The sequence below is a fragment of the Scyliorhinus torazame genome, chromosome 5, assembly GCF_047496885.1.
Source record: "Scyliorhinus torazame isolate Kashiwa2021f chromosome 5, sScyTor2.1, whole genome shotgun sequence".
NCBI classification, from domain to species: domain Eukaryota; kingdom Metazoa; phylum Chordata; class Chondrichthyes; order Carcharhiniformes; family Scyliorhinidae; genus Scyliorhinus; species Scyliorhinus torazame.
The window spans coordinates 174,251,874-174,272,930 of NC_092711.1; the positions used below are offsets into that span (position 1 = coordinate 174,251,874).

At 47.4% G+C, this 21,057-nt stretch overlaps 1 protein-coding gene, 1 long non-coding RNA gene and 2 other non-coding genes across 4 annotated transcripts; 3 read left to right on the top strand and 1 right to left on the bottom strand.

Annotated features, from left to right (window-relative positions):
- Nucleotides 1–1,017: 1,017 nt before the first annotated feature.
- Nucleotides 1,018–7,069, bottom strand: LOC140420733 (uncharacterized). The gene is made up of 2 exons (XR_011946538.1): nucleotides 6,927–7,069; nucleotides 1,018–3,036 (listed from the first exon to the last, which is right to left on the bottom strand). It is a non-coding gene; the product is annotated as an uncharacterized lncRNA (long non-coding RNA).
- Nucleotides 7,070–10,313: 3,244 nt separating this feature from the next.
- LOC140420723 (uncharacterized) lies at nucleotides 10,314–12,243 on the top strand. Its single transcript, XM_072504714.1, has one exon. The coding sequence runs from the start codon at nucleotides 10,645–10,647 to the stop codon at nucleotides 11,695–11,697; it is 1,053 nt and encodes a 350-aa protein (XP_072360815.1). The 5' UTR covers nucleotides 10,314–10,644; the 3' UTR covers nucleotides 11,698–12,243.
- Nucleotides 12,244–19,465: 7,222 nt separating this feature from the next.
- trnae-cuc (transfer RNA glutamic acid (anticodon CUC)) lies at nucleotides 19,466–19,537 on the top strand. The gene has a single exon. It is a non-coding gene; the product is annotated as a tRNA-Glu (tRNA).
- Nucleotides 19,538–20,868: 1,331 nt separating this feature from the next.
- trnae-uuc (transfer RNA glutamic acid (anticodon UUC)) lies at nucleotides 20,869–20,940 on the top strand. Its single transcript has one exon. It is a non-coding gene; the product is annotated as a tRNA-Glu (tRNA).
- The last annotated feature ends 117 nt before the right edge of the window (nucleotides 20,941–21,057 follow it).

The window sequence follows — 21,057 nt, forward strand, 5'->3', positions numbered from 1 at the left end:
CCAAAGGGGACAACTCAGGGAGGGAAACTCACTCCACCACCCAACAAACCCTCCGCCCGACCCAATAAACACAGTTACTCCTGCCCTGCTCTAGCCGATCAAGTGACCACTGCCACTCCCAGGCAGCCAAGAGAATATTGAAGAAGACAAGTGCAACAAGGATTAACTGACCCCACCCAGTTCCTCGTGCTCACGAGTCCCCTTGGATCTCTCGTGTTTTTGGGACGATTTCTGTGTCTTCCTCCGTGAAGACAGATACACATTGTTTAGTTTCTCTGACATTTCCTTATTCCCCATTATAAACTCTCCTGTCTCAGCCTGGAATGGACCCACATTGGTCTTTGCTAATCTTTTTCTTTTCACATTCTCATAGGAGCTTTTCCAGTCATTTTTTTATGTTTCTCGTCAGTTTGATCCCATATTCTATTTTCTCTTTCACAATTTATTAGTCCTCCTTTGCTGAATTCTAAATCAATCACCAATCCACAGGCGTACGGCTATTTTGGCCTCTTTAGGAGCCTTTTCCTTTGATCTAATGGAATCCTTAAATGTTCTCGTTAGCCACAGTTGCATCACTTTTCCTGTGGCTGTTTGTTCCTTAAAGGAGTCTACATTTGATGTCAACATGTAATAATACCTTAAAAATTAGTGATTGCCTGTCTATTGTCATATCTATTGTTGTAATGTCCCAATCTACCACAGACAACTTGCCTTTCAAACCTCGACAGTTTTCTTTGTGAAAAACACGTGGATAAATTAAACAAAGGAACCATGTAACCACCATAGCCCATCTTCATGGCAACGTGGCATGCTTTCAGAGGTTTCAAACAGAAATGGGAACTAAATATCTTCCAACCACTGTTGCTATATTTACTTGTTATAAATATGGCAGCTAATAAGGTTGCCCTTCTTAATCTAGATATGAATAGGATATGCTTTCAGTCGCCAGGTATCAAATGATACCGCCACAAGGTTCAACCGGATACAGATCAAAGACGCAAACAACCAGTTAGTTAGTTCAAGATCAATAATACTTTATTTACACACAAGATTAACTTACACATGCAACATAAACACTACGAGCTAAATTACACCTATCATTATGACAACCTGTACTTAACTTCTGGCACCCGGCTTAGGTCAGAGGAACAGTGGCCTTTGCTCGAATCTGGATCTGCTGGGTCTGGAGAAGTAACTGTGGTTCAGCTAGGCTCATCTGTTTGGTAGCGAGCGTTGAACTTGAACTTGCTTCTGGTCGAGGTGCTGCAGATGGAGTCAGACGTTGCCGGAGCGCCAGGTCCAAAAGAGACCGAACACATAGCAGTGTCTCTCTTTATCCTTGGGGGGTTTCGCGCTCTTTTGGGCGGTCCTCAGATTTGGACCCAATAATTTGTCAGTCCTCGATCACTGCCTTCGAGCCGAGCCAATAAAGGGGAGGGTGCCTTGATGGCTGGGCGTGTCCTGAGCGGTCATTGACCTTGGCTGTTTATGCTTCCTGAGTAAAGGGAGTGGCGCCGATGTGTCTGGAATTGTATTGGATACCCGAGTACCAGTTCCATTGTCTTAAGGAAATGGGTCATTAGCATGCAAATCGGCTGGGGGTTTCGATCCTGTCTGGTTCTGCTTACAAATATACATTTAGGCCTGCCTGAATCTTACATTGGCCATATTTCCCTTGAGGCTTTGCAAATGTCCATGTGTCTTTGTAAGTGGCCATCCCAGATGGCTACACCACCAAACACCCTTTCGCTCTGTGATCCTCGTGAAAGTTGAAGCCAGGAATTCACAACATGGCTCAATGATCATCAGCCCACTGGAGGCAAATTTGTGAGACCAACCAGTCCAGCAGGAAGAAACCCTCCGCCCATCCCTATTGATCAACTGACAGAATTAACAAAATGCAGTCCTGGATGCAATTGAGAGCAGACCAGCGGAATCCAACCCCTGTAATCAATTGTGAACTTGGGGTGTGAGCATGTGCAATGAAACACAAAATCCTCCCAAGCTGAGAGCAGATGAACGGCCTCTCCCCAGTGAGAACTCGGCAGTGTCTCCATAGTTGGGATGGATCACAATATCTCACCTACTCAGAGCAGGTGAACGGCCTCTCCGCAGTGTGAACTCGCTGGTGTGTCCACAGGGTGGGTAACCGAGAGAATCCTTTCCCACACTGAGAGCAGGTGAACGGCCTCTCCTCAGTGTGAACTTGCAGATGTTTCTGCAGGGCAGATGAACGTTTGAATCTCTTCCCACACTGAGGGCAAGTGAACGGTCTCTCCCCAGTATGAACTCTCTGGTGTGTCCGCAGTTGGGACAACTGAGTGAATCCCTTCCCACACTGAGAGCAGGTGAATGGCTTCTCCCCAGTGTGAACTCTCTGGTGTGCCTGCAGGGTAGATGAATGACTGAATCCCTTCCCACACTGAGAGCAGTATAATGGCCACTCCCCAGTGTGAACTCTCTGGTGTGACTGCAGGATGGATAACCGAGTGAATCTCTTCCCACACTGAGAGCAGGTGAACGGCCTCTCCCCAATGTGAACTCGCCGATGTCTCTGCAGGTCAGAGAATTGAGTGAATCCTTTTCCACACTGAGAGCAGGTGAATGGCCTTTCCCCAGTGTGAATGCGCCGATGAATTTCCAGCACAGACGGTGCTGTGAATCCCTTCCCACAGTCCTCACATGTCCATGGTTTCTCCATGTTTTTGGTCTCCTTGTGTCTGTCCAGTTCGGACAATCAGTTGAGGCGTCGTCCACACACAGAACACGTGTAGGGTCTCTTCCCGCTGTGAATGGTGCGATGTTTTTTCAGGCTGTATAACTGGTTAAAGTTCTTTCCACAGTCAGTGCTCTGGAACACTCTCACTCGGGTGTTTTTCCAGTCTCAATGATGTTTAAAATCTTTTGAAGTTGACTGATGAGGCAAACATTTCTCCTTTAGATTCGAAGGCCAATGATATTCAGGTCCCAAGGAATTGAGGGACTGTCAGATCCAGACGACAGATTTCTGTCTGTAATTTGTCCTCTTCGAATCTCCTGTTAAAACAATTTACAAAAGACATCACTAAGTACAGGATAGAAATTCAGAACAAACAATTCTAGTTTCTCTGGAACTTTCTTTTCTCTTGCATTCCGCAACATCTGTAAATATCCATCCCACACACTCTCCCTCCATTCACTGTATCTAATATTCACCTTCCCAATTTTCCTGAAGGTGCTGATTCAGGCTGATTGACAGATCCATGCTCATTGCTTCCTGCCCTGGACGCAGGGACCATAACACATCAGAGCTGCAGTCGGCCATTCGAACCTGCTCAACCATTCAATGAGAGCATTGGCCGATCTACCTCAGCACCATTTTCCCGCACTGTCCCCCATATCCCTCGATAACTTCACTCCCTTGAAACGTTAGCAACCTCTGTCTTGAAAATACTTGATGACTGAGGTTCCACAGTCCTCTGGGGTGGAGAATTCCAAATGCTGACAGGGGGAGTGAGGGGAAGATGTGTTTGGTGGTGGAATCTTGCTGGAGTTGGCAGAACTGGCGGAGGATGATTTCTTCAATGCGGAGGCTTGTGGGGTGAAAAGTGAGGACAGTGGGGATTCAGTGGTTCTGGCAGGGAGGAGCGAGGGGGAGGGCAGAGGTGTGGGAGATGGTCGGACACGGGTGAGAGCCCCGTTGACCACAGTGGGTGGGAAGCCATGGTTAAGGAAGAATGAAGACACGTCAGCAGCACCGTTTTGGAAAATGGCATCATCGGAACAGATGTGACGGAGGTGTAGGAACTGAGGGAATGGGATGGAGTCCTTGCAGGATGTGGGACATGAAGTGCTGGAGTCGACGTAGCCGTGGGAGTCGGTAGGTTTGTGGTGGATATTAGTGGACTGTCTATCTCAGAAATTGAAATAGAAAGGTCAAGGAAGGAAAGGGAAGTGTTGGAGATAGACCATGTGGAGGTGATAGAGGGGTGCAAACCGAAGCAAAATGAATATATTTTTCCAGGCTTTGCAGAACACCTCCGGTCCATCCGCAAGCAGTTCCCAGACCTTCCTGTCGCTTGCCATTTCAACTCACCGCCCTGCTCTCAGTCCTGATTCACATAAAAGCCAGTGGGGAAATGAGGAAGATGAAACTTGATCCAGAATGCACTGCCTGACAGGCTGGTGGAAGCAGATTCAACACAGGGAGTTGGATAATTAGAAAGGGACTAGTTTTCAGGGTTCATGGGGAAAGGGCATGATAGTGGGACAAAATTAGTACTTCTTTCAAAGAGCCAGCACAGGCACGATGGGCCGAATGGCCTGAGTGGTGAGATTCTGTGATCAAAGATAAATAAATGTGTGTCTGCAATATGTACAGTGATGTCAATAATGTCTGGAATTCCCTTTTCCCCGTTTCAGTTGTCTCCCTTTCCTTCCAATTTGATTTTAGACAAGGAGAACAGAAGCAAATGGCTTTCAGTACATTGAGCAGCCCCGATGTCTATTCTCAGCCAGCGTCACACAGAGGGACAAGGGGTGGATTCTCAGACCAGCGAGTCAAGGCAGCCTCTTTAAATGGGCAATTCCCACAATGTATTCAGTGACCACCCTGGGCGCTCCTGCCCTCCCCATCAGCTGGCTCGTGCCAGGGACCCAGGTTCGATTCCCAGCTTGAGTCAGTGTCTGTGCAGAGTCTGCACATTCTCCCAGTGACTGCATGGGTTTCCTCCGGGTGCTCCAGTTTCCTCCCACAAGTCCCGAAAGACGTGCTTGTTATGTGAATTCGACATTCTGAATTCTCCCTCACTGTACCCGAACAGGTGCCGTAGTGTGGCGATTACGGTAATTTTATTGCCGTGATAATGGGTGCCTACTTGTGACACTAATAAAGATTTTTATTATTAGGTGGGATGAAGTATTGAATCTCTTCCCACAGTCAGAGCAGGCAAACGGCCTCTCGTCAGTATGAACTCGCTGGTGTGGCCACAGGCTGGATGGAACACTGAATCCTTTCCCACACAGAGCAGCAGAATGGTCACACCCTGGTGTGACTGTGTCAATGGGTTTCCACTGTAGATGGACAACGAAACCTCGCTGGTGTCTCCGCAGTGTGGATGACCTTCTAAACTTCTTTGTGCAGTGAGAGCAGCTAAACGGTCTCTCCCCAGTGTGAATGCACTGGTGCATTTCCATCATTTCTCCATGGTGCGGGTGTGTCCTGCTGTCTCTCAAGGTTAGACAATCAGTTGAAGACTCACACAGAATACCTGTACGGTCTCTGCCCGCTGTGAATGGTGCAATGCTTTTTCAGGTTCTTTCCACAAGTCAGTGAACTGGAACACTCTCACTCGGGTGTGTGTCTCGGTCTCTTCCAGTCACACTGATGTTTTAAATCTTTTGAAGCAGACGGAACAATCAAACATTGGTCCTCCTGGATTTAAAAGCCGTTGATATTCAATGAATTGAGTAACGCTGTCAGATTTTGATATGACATTTAAAAAAAAAAAATTTTAGAGTACCCACTTCAGGGGCCGCACGGTAGCATTGTGGATAGCACAATTGCTTCACAGCTCCAGGGTCCCAGGTTCGATTCCGGCTTGGGTCACTGTCTGTGCGGAGTCTGCACATCCTCCCCGTGTGTGCGTGGGTTTCCTCCGGGTGCTCCGGTTTCCTCCCACAGTCCAAAGATGTGCAGGTTAGGTCGACTGGCCATAATAAATTGCCCTTAGTGTCCAAAATTGCCCTTGGTGTTGGGTGTGTTACTGGGTTATGGGGATAGGGTGGAGGTGTTGACCTTGGGTAGGGTGCTCTTTCCAAGAGCCGGTGCAGACTCGATGGGCCGAATGGCCTCCTTCTGAACTGTAAATTCTATGAATTCATTTTTTCCAATTAAGGGGCAATTTAGCATGGTCAATACACCTACCCTGCACATCTTTGGGTTGTGGGGGCGAAACCCACGCAAATACGGGGAGATTCTGCAAACTCCACACAGACAGTGACCCAGAGCCGGGATCGAACCTGGGACCTCGGCACTGTGTGCCACCGTGCTGTCCCCTGAAGTTTATATTATTTTAAAATATTTTTATTCAGGTTTTCAAAATTTTATCATTTGTACAACAAAAAAACAGACCCAAACCCCAACGCCTTTCACCCAAACCTCCAAACTGCCCATCTGCTCTTTGACGGTCACCAGATCCCCAAAATATAACCCAAACAAAACCCATCTCCGGTGAACCCCTCATCTGCCCCTCTCAGAGCAAATTTCACCTTCTCTATATACAAGAACTCCATTAGATCCCCCAGCCATGCCGAGGCCTGGGGGGTGGGGGTTGGTGAGGAAGCTGCTCTCCACCTCAACAGGTCCTGTCTGCAGGCAATCAACAAGGCGAAGGCTGAAACATCTGCCCACTCACCCTTCTGCAGCTCCAGCAGGTCTGACACCCGAATATGGCCTCCAGGGGACCCGGCTCCAAATCCACGTGCAGAACCTTAGACATGGTGCTGAAAATTGACCCCCAAAATTTGTCCAACTTTGGGCAGGACCAGAACATGTGGACTGGATTGGCTGAACCCCTCCCACACCGCTCACAGCTATCCCCCCACCCCCTTGAACAACCGGCCCATCCTCACCTTCATTACACCCTGTGCACAACTTTCAACTGAATCAACCCCAGCCTCACACACGACATTGAGGCGTTAACCCTCCGCAGCGCCTCACACCATAGTCCTCCCTCCAACACCATCCCAAACTCTTCCTCCCACTTGGCCTTAATCCTTTCCATGGACACCCCGTCCTCCTCCATAATCCTACCATAGATCGCCAAAACAACCCCAACCCCCACTGACAACAACGAGGGGTACATTGCCAAATTCCGCACTTGCACGGGCCTGCAATCGACAAGGGGGAAAAGAGATGGAAAGGGGGATAAAAGAAAGTGTTTTACTCAGAGATTTGACAGAGGAGGACGTTTCAGTCTGTGTGAACGTCAATCTTCATTCAGAAACAGAGGAAGCAGCAGCTTCCTGGGGAATCTCTCGGCAGCCATCACCACAAATTCCGCACTCTGATTGGCAGGAAGACCCGTGCCCTTCCGGTCCTCCTCAGATTCCCATTGGTCTCTGATGGCGCCAGATGGGGGCGGGGCGGGACCCAAGCCCACATGGAGCAGGAGGGCCTCCTCGATCCGGGGCGTTGGGCTGCTGTCCAATCCGCAGCATCGTGTTTCTGTGACCAGGGATATTGCCCCAATGGGAGGCTGAGCTGGGTACGTCCCTCAGAGTCATTCTGACGTCACAGTAGAGCTGCCTGAATCAGCCAATGGAAATCACGCTTCTCCACAATGACGTTTCCGGATTCCAGTGCGCAGACCCGGCGCGCGGGCGCGGCAGCTCTTGTTCCCCCAACACCTCCTCAGGACAAGGTTTCCAGGCAACCGGCTGCGCCCGCAGGGAGAAGCCGCTTGGTGATCTCCGCCACTGCGCATGTCCAAGGTAGAGGAGAAGCTGCGCATGTCCAAGGTAGAGGAGAAGCTGCGCATATACGGAAGTGCCCATCCCTGACCTTTCTCCTCAGGTATTGACCAATGAGACGAGAGGGAGGACCGGAAGGACTCTGGTCCTCCAGTCAATCAGAGCGCGGGCTTTGTGTGAATAGAGATTGAGCTTCACACAGATTGAAACGTCCTCCTGTCTCCAACATCTGTAAGTAAAACACTTTCTTTTCTCCCCTTCCCATTTCTTTTCTCATTCTGACTTTCAATTGGTCACTTCCAGGAACTGAAGGGAAAGGAAGTGAATTCCGGGAGGGTGCAGACTCTGCAAAGGTTGGCCCAAGTCTCTCTCAGAATCACAGACTACAGCACAGATAAGGCCCTTCGGCCAATCAAGTCATCACCGATGCATGAAAAACACCTGACTTGCCTACCCAATGCCATTTGTCAGAGCGTGGCCCATAACCTTGAATGTTATGACATGCCAGGTCATTCAGGTACTTTTTAGAAGGGTGTGAGGCCTCTTACACCCTCCCAGGCAGTGCATTCCAGACCATGATGTGGAGATGCTGGCGTTGGACTGGGGTGGACACAGTAAGAAGTCTTATAAGCACTAGGTTAAAGTCCAACAGATGTTTCGACTCACTAGCTTTTGGAGCACAGCTCCTTCATCAGCTGAGTGAAGAGGCGGGTTTCACAACCACATATATAGACAAAGTCAATGATGCAAGACAATACTTTGAATGTGAGTATTTTCAGGCAATTAAGCCTTTACAGGTCCAGATGTAGCGACTGGAGAGAGGGATAATCGCAGGTTAAAGAGGCGTGAATTGTCTCAAGCCAGGTCAGTTGGTAGGATTCCACAAGCTCAGACCAGATGGTGGGGGTGAATGCAATTTGACATGAATCCAAGGTCCCGGTTGAGGCCGTAGTCGTATGTGTGGAACTTGGCTATCAGTTTCTGCTCGGCGATTCTGCGTTAGAGAAGGCTTACTGTAGATCAGAGGCTGGATGCTCTTGACTGCTGAAGTGTTCCCCGATTGGAAGGGAACATTCCTGCCTGGCAGTTGTCGCACAATGTCGTTTCATCCGTTTTCGCAGCATCTACATGGTCTCGCCAATGTACCACTCCTCGGGACATCCTTTCCTGCAGCGTATGAGGTAGACAATGTTGGCCGAGTCACACAAGTATGTATCGCGTACCTGGTGGGTGGTGTTCCCACGTGTAATGATGGTACCCATGTCGATGATCTGGCACATCTTGCACAGGTTGCCATAGCAGGGTTGTGTGGTGTTGTGGTCGCTGTTCTCCTGAAATACCATGACCACCCTCAGGATAAACAGGTTTTTTCTCAATTCCCCCCTAATAATAATAATCTTTTATTGTCACAAGTATGAAGTTACTGTGAAAAGCCCTTAGTCACCACATCCCGGCGCCTGTCCGGGTAAGCTGGTATGGGAATTGAACCCGCACTGCTGGCTTTGTTCTGCATTGCAAACCAGCTGTCTAGCCCACTGAGCTAAACCAGCCCAAAACCTCCTACTCGTAGAATTTACAGTGCAGAAGGAGGCCATTCGGCCCATCGAGTCTGCACCAGCCCTTGAAAAGAGCACCCTACCCAAGCCCACGCCTCCACCCTATCGCCGTAACCCCACTTAACCTTTTTGGACACTAAGGGCAATTTATCACGGCCAATCCACCTAACCTGCACATCTTTGGAAGGTGCGAGGAAACCTGAGCACCGGAGGAAACCCACGCACACACGGGGGAAACATGCAGACTCCGCACAGACAGTGACCCAAGCCGGAAATCGAACCCGGGACCCTGGAGCTGTGAAGCAACTGTGCTACCCACTGTGCTACCGTGTTGCCTCATCTTGAACTTGTGTCCACTCTTCAACTAAGGTGAACAGCTGCTCTTTATCCACCCTGTCCATGCCCCTCATAATCTTGTACACCTCGATCAGGTTGTCCCTCAGTCTTTTCTGATTCACTGAAAACAACCTCTCTTCATAACTTAACCGTTCCATCCCAGGCAACATCCTGGAGAATGGGCACTGCACCTCCTCCAGTGCACTTCCATCCTTCCTATAATGTGGCGACCAGAATTGCACACAGTACTGCAGCTGTGGCCTCACCAAAGTTCTACACAATACCAACATGACCTCCCTGCTTTTGAAATCTATATCTCTGGTTGAATGGGCCGGTTAAACGATCTTGTGTTCTTGCGCATCTGATGAATTTGAATGCGGACATTGTGTTCTTGCAGGAGACGCACATAAAGGTGGAAAATCAGACGAGGCTAAGGAAGGGGTGGGTGGGGCAGGGATTCCCGTACCAGCTTAGACATGAAGACAAGGGTGATGGCGGTGTTGGTTAATAAGTGAGTGGCTTTTGAGGTGGGGAAACATTGTGGCCGATCCAGGGGGTGGGTATGTGATGGTTAGTGGGAAGTTGGAGGGGTTGCCAATGGTCCTGGTGATCGTTTGTGCCTGAATTGTGAATATGTGGACTTTGAGGTGGGTGTTTAGGAGCATCCAGGACCTGGACATCCATAGGCTGATTATGGTTTGTGTTGCCGAGGAAGACGAGAGGTGGGTGCTCCTGAGAGAAGGGGGGGGGGGGGCTGAATCAGCACCTTCAGGAAAATTGGAGGGGTGAGTATTAGATACAGCAGAGTGAGAATGGAGGGAGAGTGTGTGGGATGGAGATTTACAGCTTTTGGGAATGAGAGAGGAAAGAATGTTCTCTAGGAACTAGAATTGTCTGTTCTGAATTTCTATCCTGTACTGACAGTGATGATTTTTGTAATTTGTTTTTACAGGATATTAGAAGAGGAGGAATTACAGACAGAAATCGCAAAAGTCACATCTCGATCTGACAGTCCTTGGGACCAGAATATCATCGGCCTTTGAATCTAGAAGGAGAAATGTTTGACTAATCTATTTGCTTGAAAAGATTTTAAACATCAATGTGACTGGAAAAGCACCGAGACACACACACCCGAGTGAGAGTGTTCCAGAGCACTGACTGTGGAAAGAGCTTTAACCAGTTACACAGCCTGAAAAAACATCACACCATTCACAGCGGGGAGAGACCGTACACGTGTTCTGTGTGTGGATGAGGCGTCAACTGATTGTCCGACCTGGAGAGACTCAAGGACACCCAAAACATGGAGAAACTGTGGAAATGTGAAGTTTGTGGGAAGAGATTCAGAGTCCGATCGAAGCTGGAGATTCATCAACGCAGTCACACAGGGGAGAGGCCATTTACCTGCTCTGTGTGTGGGAAGGGATTCACTGAATTATCCAGCCTGAAGTCACATGAAAGAGTTCACACTGTGGAGAAGCCGTTTCCCTGTTCTCAGTGTGGGAAGGGATTCAGACATTCATCCACCCTGAAGTCACATCAGCGAATTCATACTGGGGAGAGACCGTTCATCTGCTCTCAGTGTGAGAAGAGATTCACTGCGTTATCTAGCTTGAAGTCACACCAACGGGTTCACACTGGGGAGAAGCCATTCACCTGCTATCAGTGTGGGAAGGGATTCAGTCAGGTATCCAACCTGAAGACACACCAGCGAGTTCACACTGGGGAGAAGCTATTCACCTGCTCTCAGTGTGGGAAGGAATTCACTGCGTTATTCAGCCTGAAGTCACATCAGCGAATTCACACTGGGGAGAAGCCATTCACCTGCTCTCAGTGTGGGAAAGGATTTACTCAGTCACCCCACCTGCAGGCACACCAGCGAGTTCACAGTGGGGAGAGACCGTTCCCCTGCTCTCATTGTGGGAAGGAATTCAGAGATTTATCCACCCTGCGGACACACCAGCGAATTCACACAGGGGAGAGGCCGTTCACCTGCTCTCAGTGTGGGAAGAGATTCGCTCAGTTATCCAGCCTGACGATACACCAGCGGGTTCACACAGGGGAGAGGCCGTTCATCTGTTCTCAGTGTGGGAAGGGATTCAGACATTCATCCACCCTGTGGAGACATGAGCGATTTCACACTGGGGAGAAGCCGTTCACCTGCTCTCAGTGTGGTAATGGATTCACTCAGTTATCCCACTTGAAGAGTCACCAACGAATTCACACTGGGCAGAAGCCATTCACCTGCTCTCATTGCGGGAAAGGATTCCGACATTCATCCAACCTGCAGAGACATCAGCGAGTTCACACGGGGAGAGGCCTTTCACCTGCTCTGATTAGGGGAGGCATTGAGTGATCTATCTCACCTGCGGAGACACTGGCGAGTTCGCACAGTGGAGAGGCCGTTCATCTGCTCTCAATGTGGGAACACATTTTGTGTTTCATCACAACTACTGAGACACCAACAAGTTCACAATTGATTGCAGGGATTGAATTCTGCTGTTGTTGTTTCTGCTCTCAATTACATTCGGAACTGCAATTTGTTCATCCTGTCAATTGGTCAATACGGATGGTCGGGGTTTCTTTCTACTGGAAAGACTGATCTCGCAACGTTTCCTCCAGTGGGCTGATGCTCTTTGAGCTTTGTTGCGAATACGTGGTTTCCAATTTCACAAGGGTCAAGAGTGGAAATGTGTTGGAAGTTAGAAGATATTTAGTTCCCATTTCTGTTTGGAACCCCCTAAAGCATGCCACGTTGCCATGAAGATGGGCTATGGTGGTTACATGGTTCTTTGTTTAATTTTTCTGTGTGTTTCTCAAAGAAGGAAACTGTTGAGGTATGAGGGACAGGTTGTCTGTGGTAGGTTGGGAAATTACAATAAAAGGTTAGACAATAAACAGACATTTGCTGGCATTTAAAGATTTATTACATATTTGCAACAAATACACATTCCTTTCAGGAACAAAAATACACAGGAAAAGTGATGCAGTAATTCTTCCCACATACTGAGACACCAAAAGGTTCACAATTGATTGCAGGAGTTGGCTTCTGTTATTGTTTCTACTCTCAATTATATCCAGCACTGCCTTTCGTTCATTTTCACAGCTGCTCAGATATAGATTCCTTTGAGAAACAAAAATCCAAAATGAATGGTGGTGCAATCGTAGCGAACAAGAAAAGTTACAGATTCCATTAGATCCAAGGAAGAGGCTCATAAAGTGGCAAAAATAGTAGTGAGCCTGAGGATTGGGAACTAGTTTTAGAATTTAGCAAAGGAGGATCAAGAAACTGATAAAGAGAAAATAGAATATGAGAGCAAACTGGGGAGAACTGGAAAAGCTCCTATAGGAATGTGAAAAGGAAAAGATTAGCAAAGACCAATGTGGGTCCATTCCAGACAGAGACAGGAGAGTTTATAATGGGGAATAAGGAAATGGCAGAGAAACTAAACAATGTGTGTCTGGCTTCATGGAGGAAGATACAGAAATTCTCCCCAAAACATGAGAACACCAAGGGGTTCTCACAATTGTGAGCATGAGTGAAAAAGTAGTACTGGAGAATTTAATTGGATTAAAAATTAATAAATCCCCAAAAGCTGATGCAGCATGGGTTCACAAAGGGTAGGTCATGTCTGACTAATTTGGTAGAATTTTTTGAGGCCGTTACCAGTGCAGTAGATAACGGGGAGCCAATGGATGTGGTATATCTGGATTTCCAGAAAGCTTTTGACAAGGTGCCACACAAAAGGTTGCTGCATAAACTAAAGATGCATGGCATTGAGGTAAAGTGGTAGCATGGGTAGAGGATTGGTTAACTAACAGAAAGCAGAGAGTGGGGATAAATGGGTGTTTCTCTGGTTGGCAACCTGTAACTAGTGGGGTCCCTCAAGGATCAGTGTTGGGCCCGCAGTTGTTCACAATTTACATAGACGATTTGGAGTTGGGGACCAAGTACAATGTGTCAAAGTTTGCAGACGACACTAAGATGAGTGGTAAAGCAAAAGGTGCAGAGGATACCGGAAGTCTGCAGAAGGATTTGGATAAGTTAGGTGAATGGGCTAGGGTCTGGCAGATCGAATTCAATGTTGCCAAGTGTGAGGCTATCCATTTTGGGAGGAATAACAGCAGAATGGATTATTATTTAAACGGTAAGATGTTAAAACATGCTGCTATGCAGAGGGACCTGGGTGTGCTGGTGCACGAGTCGCAAAAAGTTGGTGTGCAGGTTCAACAGGTGATTAAGAAGGCTAATCGAGTTTTGTCTTTCATTGCTAGAGGGATGGAGTTCAAGACTAGTGAGGTTATGCTGCAATTGTATAGGGTGTTGGTGAGGCCGCATCTGGAGTATTGTGTTCAGTTTTGGCCTCCTTACCTGAGAAAGGACATATTGGCACTGTAGGGAGTGCAGAGGAGATTCACTAGGTTGATCCCAGAGTTGAGGGGATTAGATTATGACGAGAGGTTGAGTAGACTGGGACTGTACTCATTGGAGTTTAGAAGGATGCGGGGGGATCTTATTGAGACAGAAAATTATGAAGGGAATAGGTAGGATAGATGCGGGCAGGTTGTTTCCACTGGTCGGGGAAAGCAGAACTAGGGGGCATAGCCTCAAAATAAGGGGAAGTAGATTTAGGACGGAGTGTAGGAGGAACCTCTTCACCCAAAGGGTTGTGAATCTCTGGAATTCCTTGCCCAGTGAAGCAGTTGAGGCTCCTTCTTTAAACGTTTTTAAGAAAAAGGTGGCTGCCTTTCTAAAGAATAAAGGGATTTGGGGATATGGTGTACGGGCCGGAGACTGGAGCTGAGTCCACAAAGATCAGCCATGATCTCATTAAATGGCGGAGCAGGCTCGAGGGGCCAGATGGCCTACTCCTGTTCCTAATTCTTATGTTCTTATGAATCTGACCAAGGTTCCCATTTTACGGGACGTGTCATGCAGAACGCCCTCATGATATTTGGCATCACCCAAAAATTCCACATAGCATACCACCCACGTGGTATCGTGGAGGGCATCAATCGGACCCTAAAAACCACCCTCAGAAAAATGGTCCAGCAGAACAACACCACTTGGGACTCAGTCCTCCCTTTTGTGCTGATTTTTTGCGTAACACTATTTCTACCTCCAGAGGTTACACACCACACACCCTCATGACCGGACGCCCCATGCAAGGCACAGAATATTTGTTAGGTTTGGACCTGACCAGCTCCGAAGTGACGGCCCTCCATTAGTTGCAAATGTTAAAACGGCTCAGCTAGCAGCTGCAGTAAAATTGGGCACCAGAAAGAAACAAAGCAAGGCTTGTTTCGACAAGACAGTGCATGCGACTGAGTATAGTATCTGACAGCAAGTGATGCTTTCTGTATCTAACCCCAGCACATTCCTGTCACCAAAATACTCGGGTCCATATTACATTGCGGATAAAGTAAGCCCTTCCATTTACAAAATAAAGTACCCCAATGGTAAGACTGCGTGGTTTCATATAAACCAGCTGAAAGCTTATGGAACACAGTCGAACCACGCACACCACGTCATGCTTGACGCAGCACACCACACCCCGCCCACAGCCAACATAATCCTACCAACCCCCACCACGACCAGCCCAGCCACGGACTCGACCTCGACTCCATCCCCGAAATATACACTCCGCCCCGGAACGCCCACAGACTGCAGCAGCAGAGACAGCGACTGTGACTTGGACAATAGCCACAGCACACCTCCCTACTATCCCCATGCACCAGGACCCACACCTAGCGACTACGACTTCGATCCAAGTGATCCCTTCCTGATCACTTTCCTGAACAAGCACCACCACCGGACCACACTGACGACCCCGATTTTGTCCCCACACAACTAGACACCAATTACTGGCACCGAGATAACTCATACCGACTCGTCCGCAACGACGAGAGCGACCCCAACTCACACTAGGCAGCCCTTTCGGCCCTAATCCACTCCAGAGTTTGGCACCCGGGAGAAGAGGACGACCTTGGGTCTGACTCCCAAACCGCCAACCCCTTTGCGACCCTGTTCGCAACCGAGAACTGAGGTGCCCAGATGATGTTTTAAAGGAACCGCTTGGGAGAAGTGTTGTCCTTTCTGATGGCACCTGCAGAATGTTTTATGTTGTTTGTAAGTTTGTTCAATGTTGTATGTCCGACAGGAGAATTTTTCTCACTGCCACACGCCTATTCGGCCGAAACCTCTGAGAACTTGCCTTCGGAGACTAACCATTGCCAGATGCCAATTCACCTGAAACCTCTGAGAACTTGCCCACAGAGACCCACCGTTGCCAGACACTTGTTCAGAGGAACTAGCTTGGCTGCAGACACTTGTTGGGGTATCAGACGCCCGATCATAACTGCCCTTCTGGTTCGAAGGATAGAACCACTACGGCAGCCCCACCACGATGACTACATTTTTGCCCGTTCTTGTCGGTTGCTCAGGCAGTGGAGAAACGGCTTGAGACCCGCCCTGCCTGGAAACCCCCCGCTGGTCAACTACGCTCAGGTAGGAGAGATACGGCATTGGTAGCCATCCTACCCGGGGACTCCATCCAAATCGGACCCGTCGCGGCCCATACGCACCTCCTTTTGGCATTTTTCAGTTCAAAAGGTTTTGTTTGTTTAGGTAACCTTTAGGTTGCCAGCCATCTGCTATTTACATCCTGGAACATTTGGATGCTAAATCAGCACTGGTTCATCATTGGGAAGTGTGTCTTCTCCTAAAATTTGTTTTTTTATAAAATGAGGGAGTCACACATAGTGACCAATTATAAAGGGAAGAATTGGCACAAAAGGACAGACACACTAGCATACCAGATATTAAACAAAGATAGTTACAGACGCTATGCTTGTTTCTACAGAACTCCAGGACCGGAGAAAACAAAGAAAGAAAAGGAAAGAGACCAGCCATGAGGACTTCCTTCATATGGATCAACATAATGTTATTGGACATTTGGTTGCGCGTGACCGCGAACCCCATGACTTCAACCCCCCCAGCCGTTAATGTTTCATTGCCCCGCAGTACCCCGAGCCCAGTCACCAGCGACACTACATCTTCTTGGTGTGCCAGGTTCATAACCTGGTACTCCCTGTCCTATGTGATCGAAACACTATTAGCGTTGGTGATACTCTGCTGTGTAGTGCAGACTATGCGTCTACGAAAATGGAGAAGGAGAGCCTACCGCGCTCGAACCCTGGTATATAGGATCAGATCCCTTATGTTCGGTTACGACCAGACCCCCGACCCCCCGATCTATTATAAAATAATAAAGTGCATTCACTTGCGTTTATTGTTGTTGTAAATAAAGAGATGTAAAAAACTTTTTCATGAGCAAAAATTGTATGATCCTGAGCTTGACTGCCAAGCAAGGAAAGATTGTATGCAATGCTATGATTTTGTTGTATGATTGAGGAAGGTAGGATAATGGAATGTTTAAGCGAGTGTAGTATATTAAGGATAAGTTAGAGGTTCCAAGTTTGTTGTTTTGTAATGCATGTCCCTGTCTGACATAGCGCCCTTAGAATTGTTAGTTAAAAGATTTTGTGCATAGCTATGGTCAGTGCAGAGGCCATGAAGGAAGTGTCCCTCCCGGGTCTGGGAATGGAAAGTAACAAAATGATGTGATCCTTCACGCTTCGCGTTAGGATCACAAGGAGGGCTTGTAGCCAGTGAAAATGGCTAACTCCCGATTAGAATGGCCAAACCCCGATTTAAAATGGCAAACGTAAGAGGCTGATGGGAAAATCAGCCAACAGGACTAAAACAAACAGCTGCAGGTAAAACTGTGTATTCGCCTCTGGGGAGGCCGGACAGAATCGATACCTGCAGCCATCAGCAGAACAACACACCAGCCATCTGAATATTAATTAGCAATCCCCAGGAACAATGTGCCACAAATTAGACACACAAAGCCAACCCAGACTTTTCGGTGCCAGCAGGAGCCTACACAAAGAGAGGTGAACGACCACCCCAAAACCGCCCATTGATCAAGGAATCGCTCCAGCATTGGAGAATATCGAACCAAGTGATTGGGACAAAGTCCAATCGCTTGGAACCAGGTACAGGGTCCGCCCCGGAAGGCGGGAAGCCGCTGGGGACTATAAGAATAGAGTCCAAGTTCAAATCGATCTCTCTGCACCCTTCTTCTCTCTCCAGCCTTCAAGACCCTTCTGCTGACCTTCTGCAACAGCTGCTCAAATCGTAAGTCTTACTTCAATGCTCGCTACGAGATAGGCGCTCCTCATTTCCCTGACCTGGTGGGCCATTCCCAAAGTTAAGTATTGGCCTGTTAGTTGTAGGAAGTAGCTTAGAAGTAGAATTAATGTATAAGTATTGATTACTGTATATAATAAATGTGCATTGATTTAACTCTTACTAAGCGGTGTGTTGGATTATTGATCATTACTCGGACTTGAACCATGTGGCGGTATCAGAAAGATGCCTGGCGACTCAAGAGCAAAGGTGATAGAACAAGAGCAATTAAACTAAGGCTAAAACGAGCAACATTTGTCCTCTGCTCGCTTTTAAAGGCTTCCCAATCCTCTGGCTTCCCACTAATCCTCGCCACTTCGTAAACTTTTTCTTTAGTTTTTATGCTGTCCTTGACATCCCTCATCAGCCATGGATGCGTTGTCCTCCCCTTAGCATATCTTCTGCTCCTTGGGATGAATTTCTGTTGTGCCTCCCTAATAACCCCCCAAAACTCCATTGCTGTTCCACTATCTTCCCCACTAGGTTCCTTTTCCAATCAACTCCGGCTAGCTCCTCCCTCATGTCTTTGTAGTTACCTTTATTTCATTGTAATAAAATACGGTGAATGGCCTCCTGCACTGTAAGGATTTGAGAATCCCAAAATTATTGCACAGCACTTGGAAAACAGTGGCAGGATTGGGCAGAGTCAGCATGGATTTATGAAAGGGAAAATTATGCTTGACAAATCGACTGGAATTCAGCAAAATGAGGGGGATGTTGACGCGGATCTGGGTTCGATTCCCGGGCAGAGCATGATGCTTTATTGTTGTCCAGCAAACCGTTCAACGAAGCTGAATCGCAGTTTCACAGAAAAGAGCTCTGCCAGAATCAGTTCAGTGACATTTGTTGCTTCACATCAGAGCTGAAAAAGTCACAAGTGCAGCAGGTCGAGAACAAATACAGATTATGAAGCAAGCAAAAATTTGTGTGGTATTGGGCCAGGGTCCGAAACGCCGGCGTGATGACAAGAAAACTTCGAAATGAAATTATTCAGTGCATTGAGGTCACAGGATCTGAATACAACAGAAGAGGCTCAAAGGAAATGATACTCACTGAGGGATTGTGTAAATGCTGCTCGGAGGTTAAGTGAGCGGGGTATAATCTACCTGCATGTTTCTGAGCCTGTGCTCGGTGTATTGGGAGCTTTGCTCCTGGTTGGAGTGTCCCCGGGATGAGCAGTAACCCGCTGATTGAAGCTGAAGTCCCCGCATTCTGCTGGCAGCGGGTGAATTGAGAGTTCGGTTAAAATCCTGCTGCTTGTTCCTCTCTCATCCACTGTGGAGCCGGGGAAGAAAGAAACACATTCCAAACTTGTGGAAGTATAAATGTCACAAGTTGTGGGATGACGAATAGTATTAATGTTTAACAACAAATCGGAACGAGGAAGCTTTGCCTCATAATTACAGATGAGTAAGTTTTAATGTTCCTACCCAGTTTGAAACAAGGGAGTTTGTGTATGTTCAGCAAACGTGATAGTTTCACTTCAGAAAAAGATCAACACAAACTGGAAACTATTCAAATCTTGATCAAGACTTAATTGCGACAAAAAATGTTTTGAACAACTGAAATGAGTTATTTCTATTTACTGATGAATGTCCGCCGGATGTTGCGTTGTAGGTTTCACAGGACCACAGTGATCAAGTTGGTGGGTTTTGGAAATTGGAAGTTACCCATGAGCAGCTTGTTGGGCTATTTCACCTCACTGTCGATTTCATGTTTCAGCGACAGCAATTGGTGTTGTGATTGTCTGAAGATGTCACTTCTGTTCGTTCTAAACTTGTCATTTTGTATATTTCTAATCAAAACTCGGAAATGAAAATAAAAGGCGAATGATATACTGTCAGACGGGTTAAAACACTGTTCGCTAGATTCCCTGGTGATCTAGTGGTTAGGATTCGGCGCTCTCACCACCGCGGCCCGGGTTCGATTCCCGGTCAGGGAATGATGCTTTATTGTTGTCCACCAAACCGTTCAACGAAGCTGAATCGCAGTTTCACAGAAAAGAGCTGTGCCAGAATCAGAAAAGTGATATTTGTCGTTTCACATCAGAGCTGAAAAAGTTACAAGTGGAGAACTCATCCAGAGGCAGGAAGAAACGGACAGTGATTGGCTGCAAGTGAGAGAGATGTTGACGCAAGCGCAAAACTGCGTGGTATTGGGCCAGATATTATTGCTCACACAGACAGAAATATCTCCCCGATCTGGGTGCAAACCTCCAAGGTGATAACAATAAAACTTCTCACTGAAAGTATTCAGTCCATTGAGGTCACTGGAGCTGAATACAACAGAAGAAGCTCAAAGGAAGTTCCACTCACTGAGGGGTTGTGTAAATGCTGCGCGGAGGTTACGTGAGCGGGGTATAATCTACCTGCATGTTTCTGAGCCTGTGCTCGGTGTATGAAAATGAAAACCGCTTATTGTCACAAGTAGGCTTCAATGAAGTTGCTGTGGAAAGCCCCTAGTCGCGACATTCCGGCGCCTGTTCTGGGAGGTTGGTACAGGAATTGAACCGTGCTGCTGGCCTGCCGTCGTCTGCTTTCAAAGCCTGCGAGGTTTGCTCCTGGTTAGAGTATCCCCGGGATGGGCAGTAACCCAATGATTAAAGCTGCAGTACCCGAGTTCTGCTGGCAGCAAGTGAATGGAGAGTTCGGGTAAAATCCTGCTGCTTGTCCCTCTCTCACCCACTGTGGAGCCAGGGAAGAAAGAATCTCATTCAAAACTTGTGAAAGTGTAAATGTCACAAGGCTGTGAGATGACGTGTGTTAATGTTTAACAACAAATCGGTACGAGGAAGCTTTGCCTCATAGTTACAGATGAGTAAGTTTCTTGCTTATGCCCAGTATGAAACAGGGGAGTTTGTGTATGTTAAGCAAATGTGAGTTTCACGTCAGAAAAAGATCAACAAAAATTCTAATATTGATCAAAACTTAATTGCGAAAAGGATTAACTATGTTTTCAAAAATTAAAATGAGTTATTTGAAATGACGAATTAATGTACGCCGGATGACGTGTTGTCAGTTTCACAGGAGCCACAGTGATAAGGTTGATGGGTTTTGGAACTTGGAAGTTACACATGAGCAGCTTTTGGGACTATTTCACCTCACTGTCGATTTCATGTTACAGCGAACAACAATCGGTGTTGTGATTGGCTGAAGATGTCACTTGTGTTCATTTTAAACATGTCATGTTGTATACTTCTAATGAAAACTCGGAAACCAAAATAAAAGGTGAATGATGTTCTGTAAACCCGGGTTAAAACTTTCCTTGTCAGTTTCCCTGGTGGTCTAGTGGTTAGGATTCGGCGCTTTCACCGCCGCGGCCCGGGTTCGATTCCCGGTCAGGGAATGATGCTTTATTGTTGTCCACCAAAACCTCCAATGAAGCTGAATCGCAGTTTCACAGAAAAGAGCTCTGCCAGAATCAGTTCAGTGACATTTGTTGCTTCACATCAGAGATGAAAAA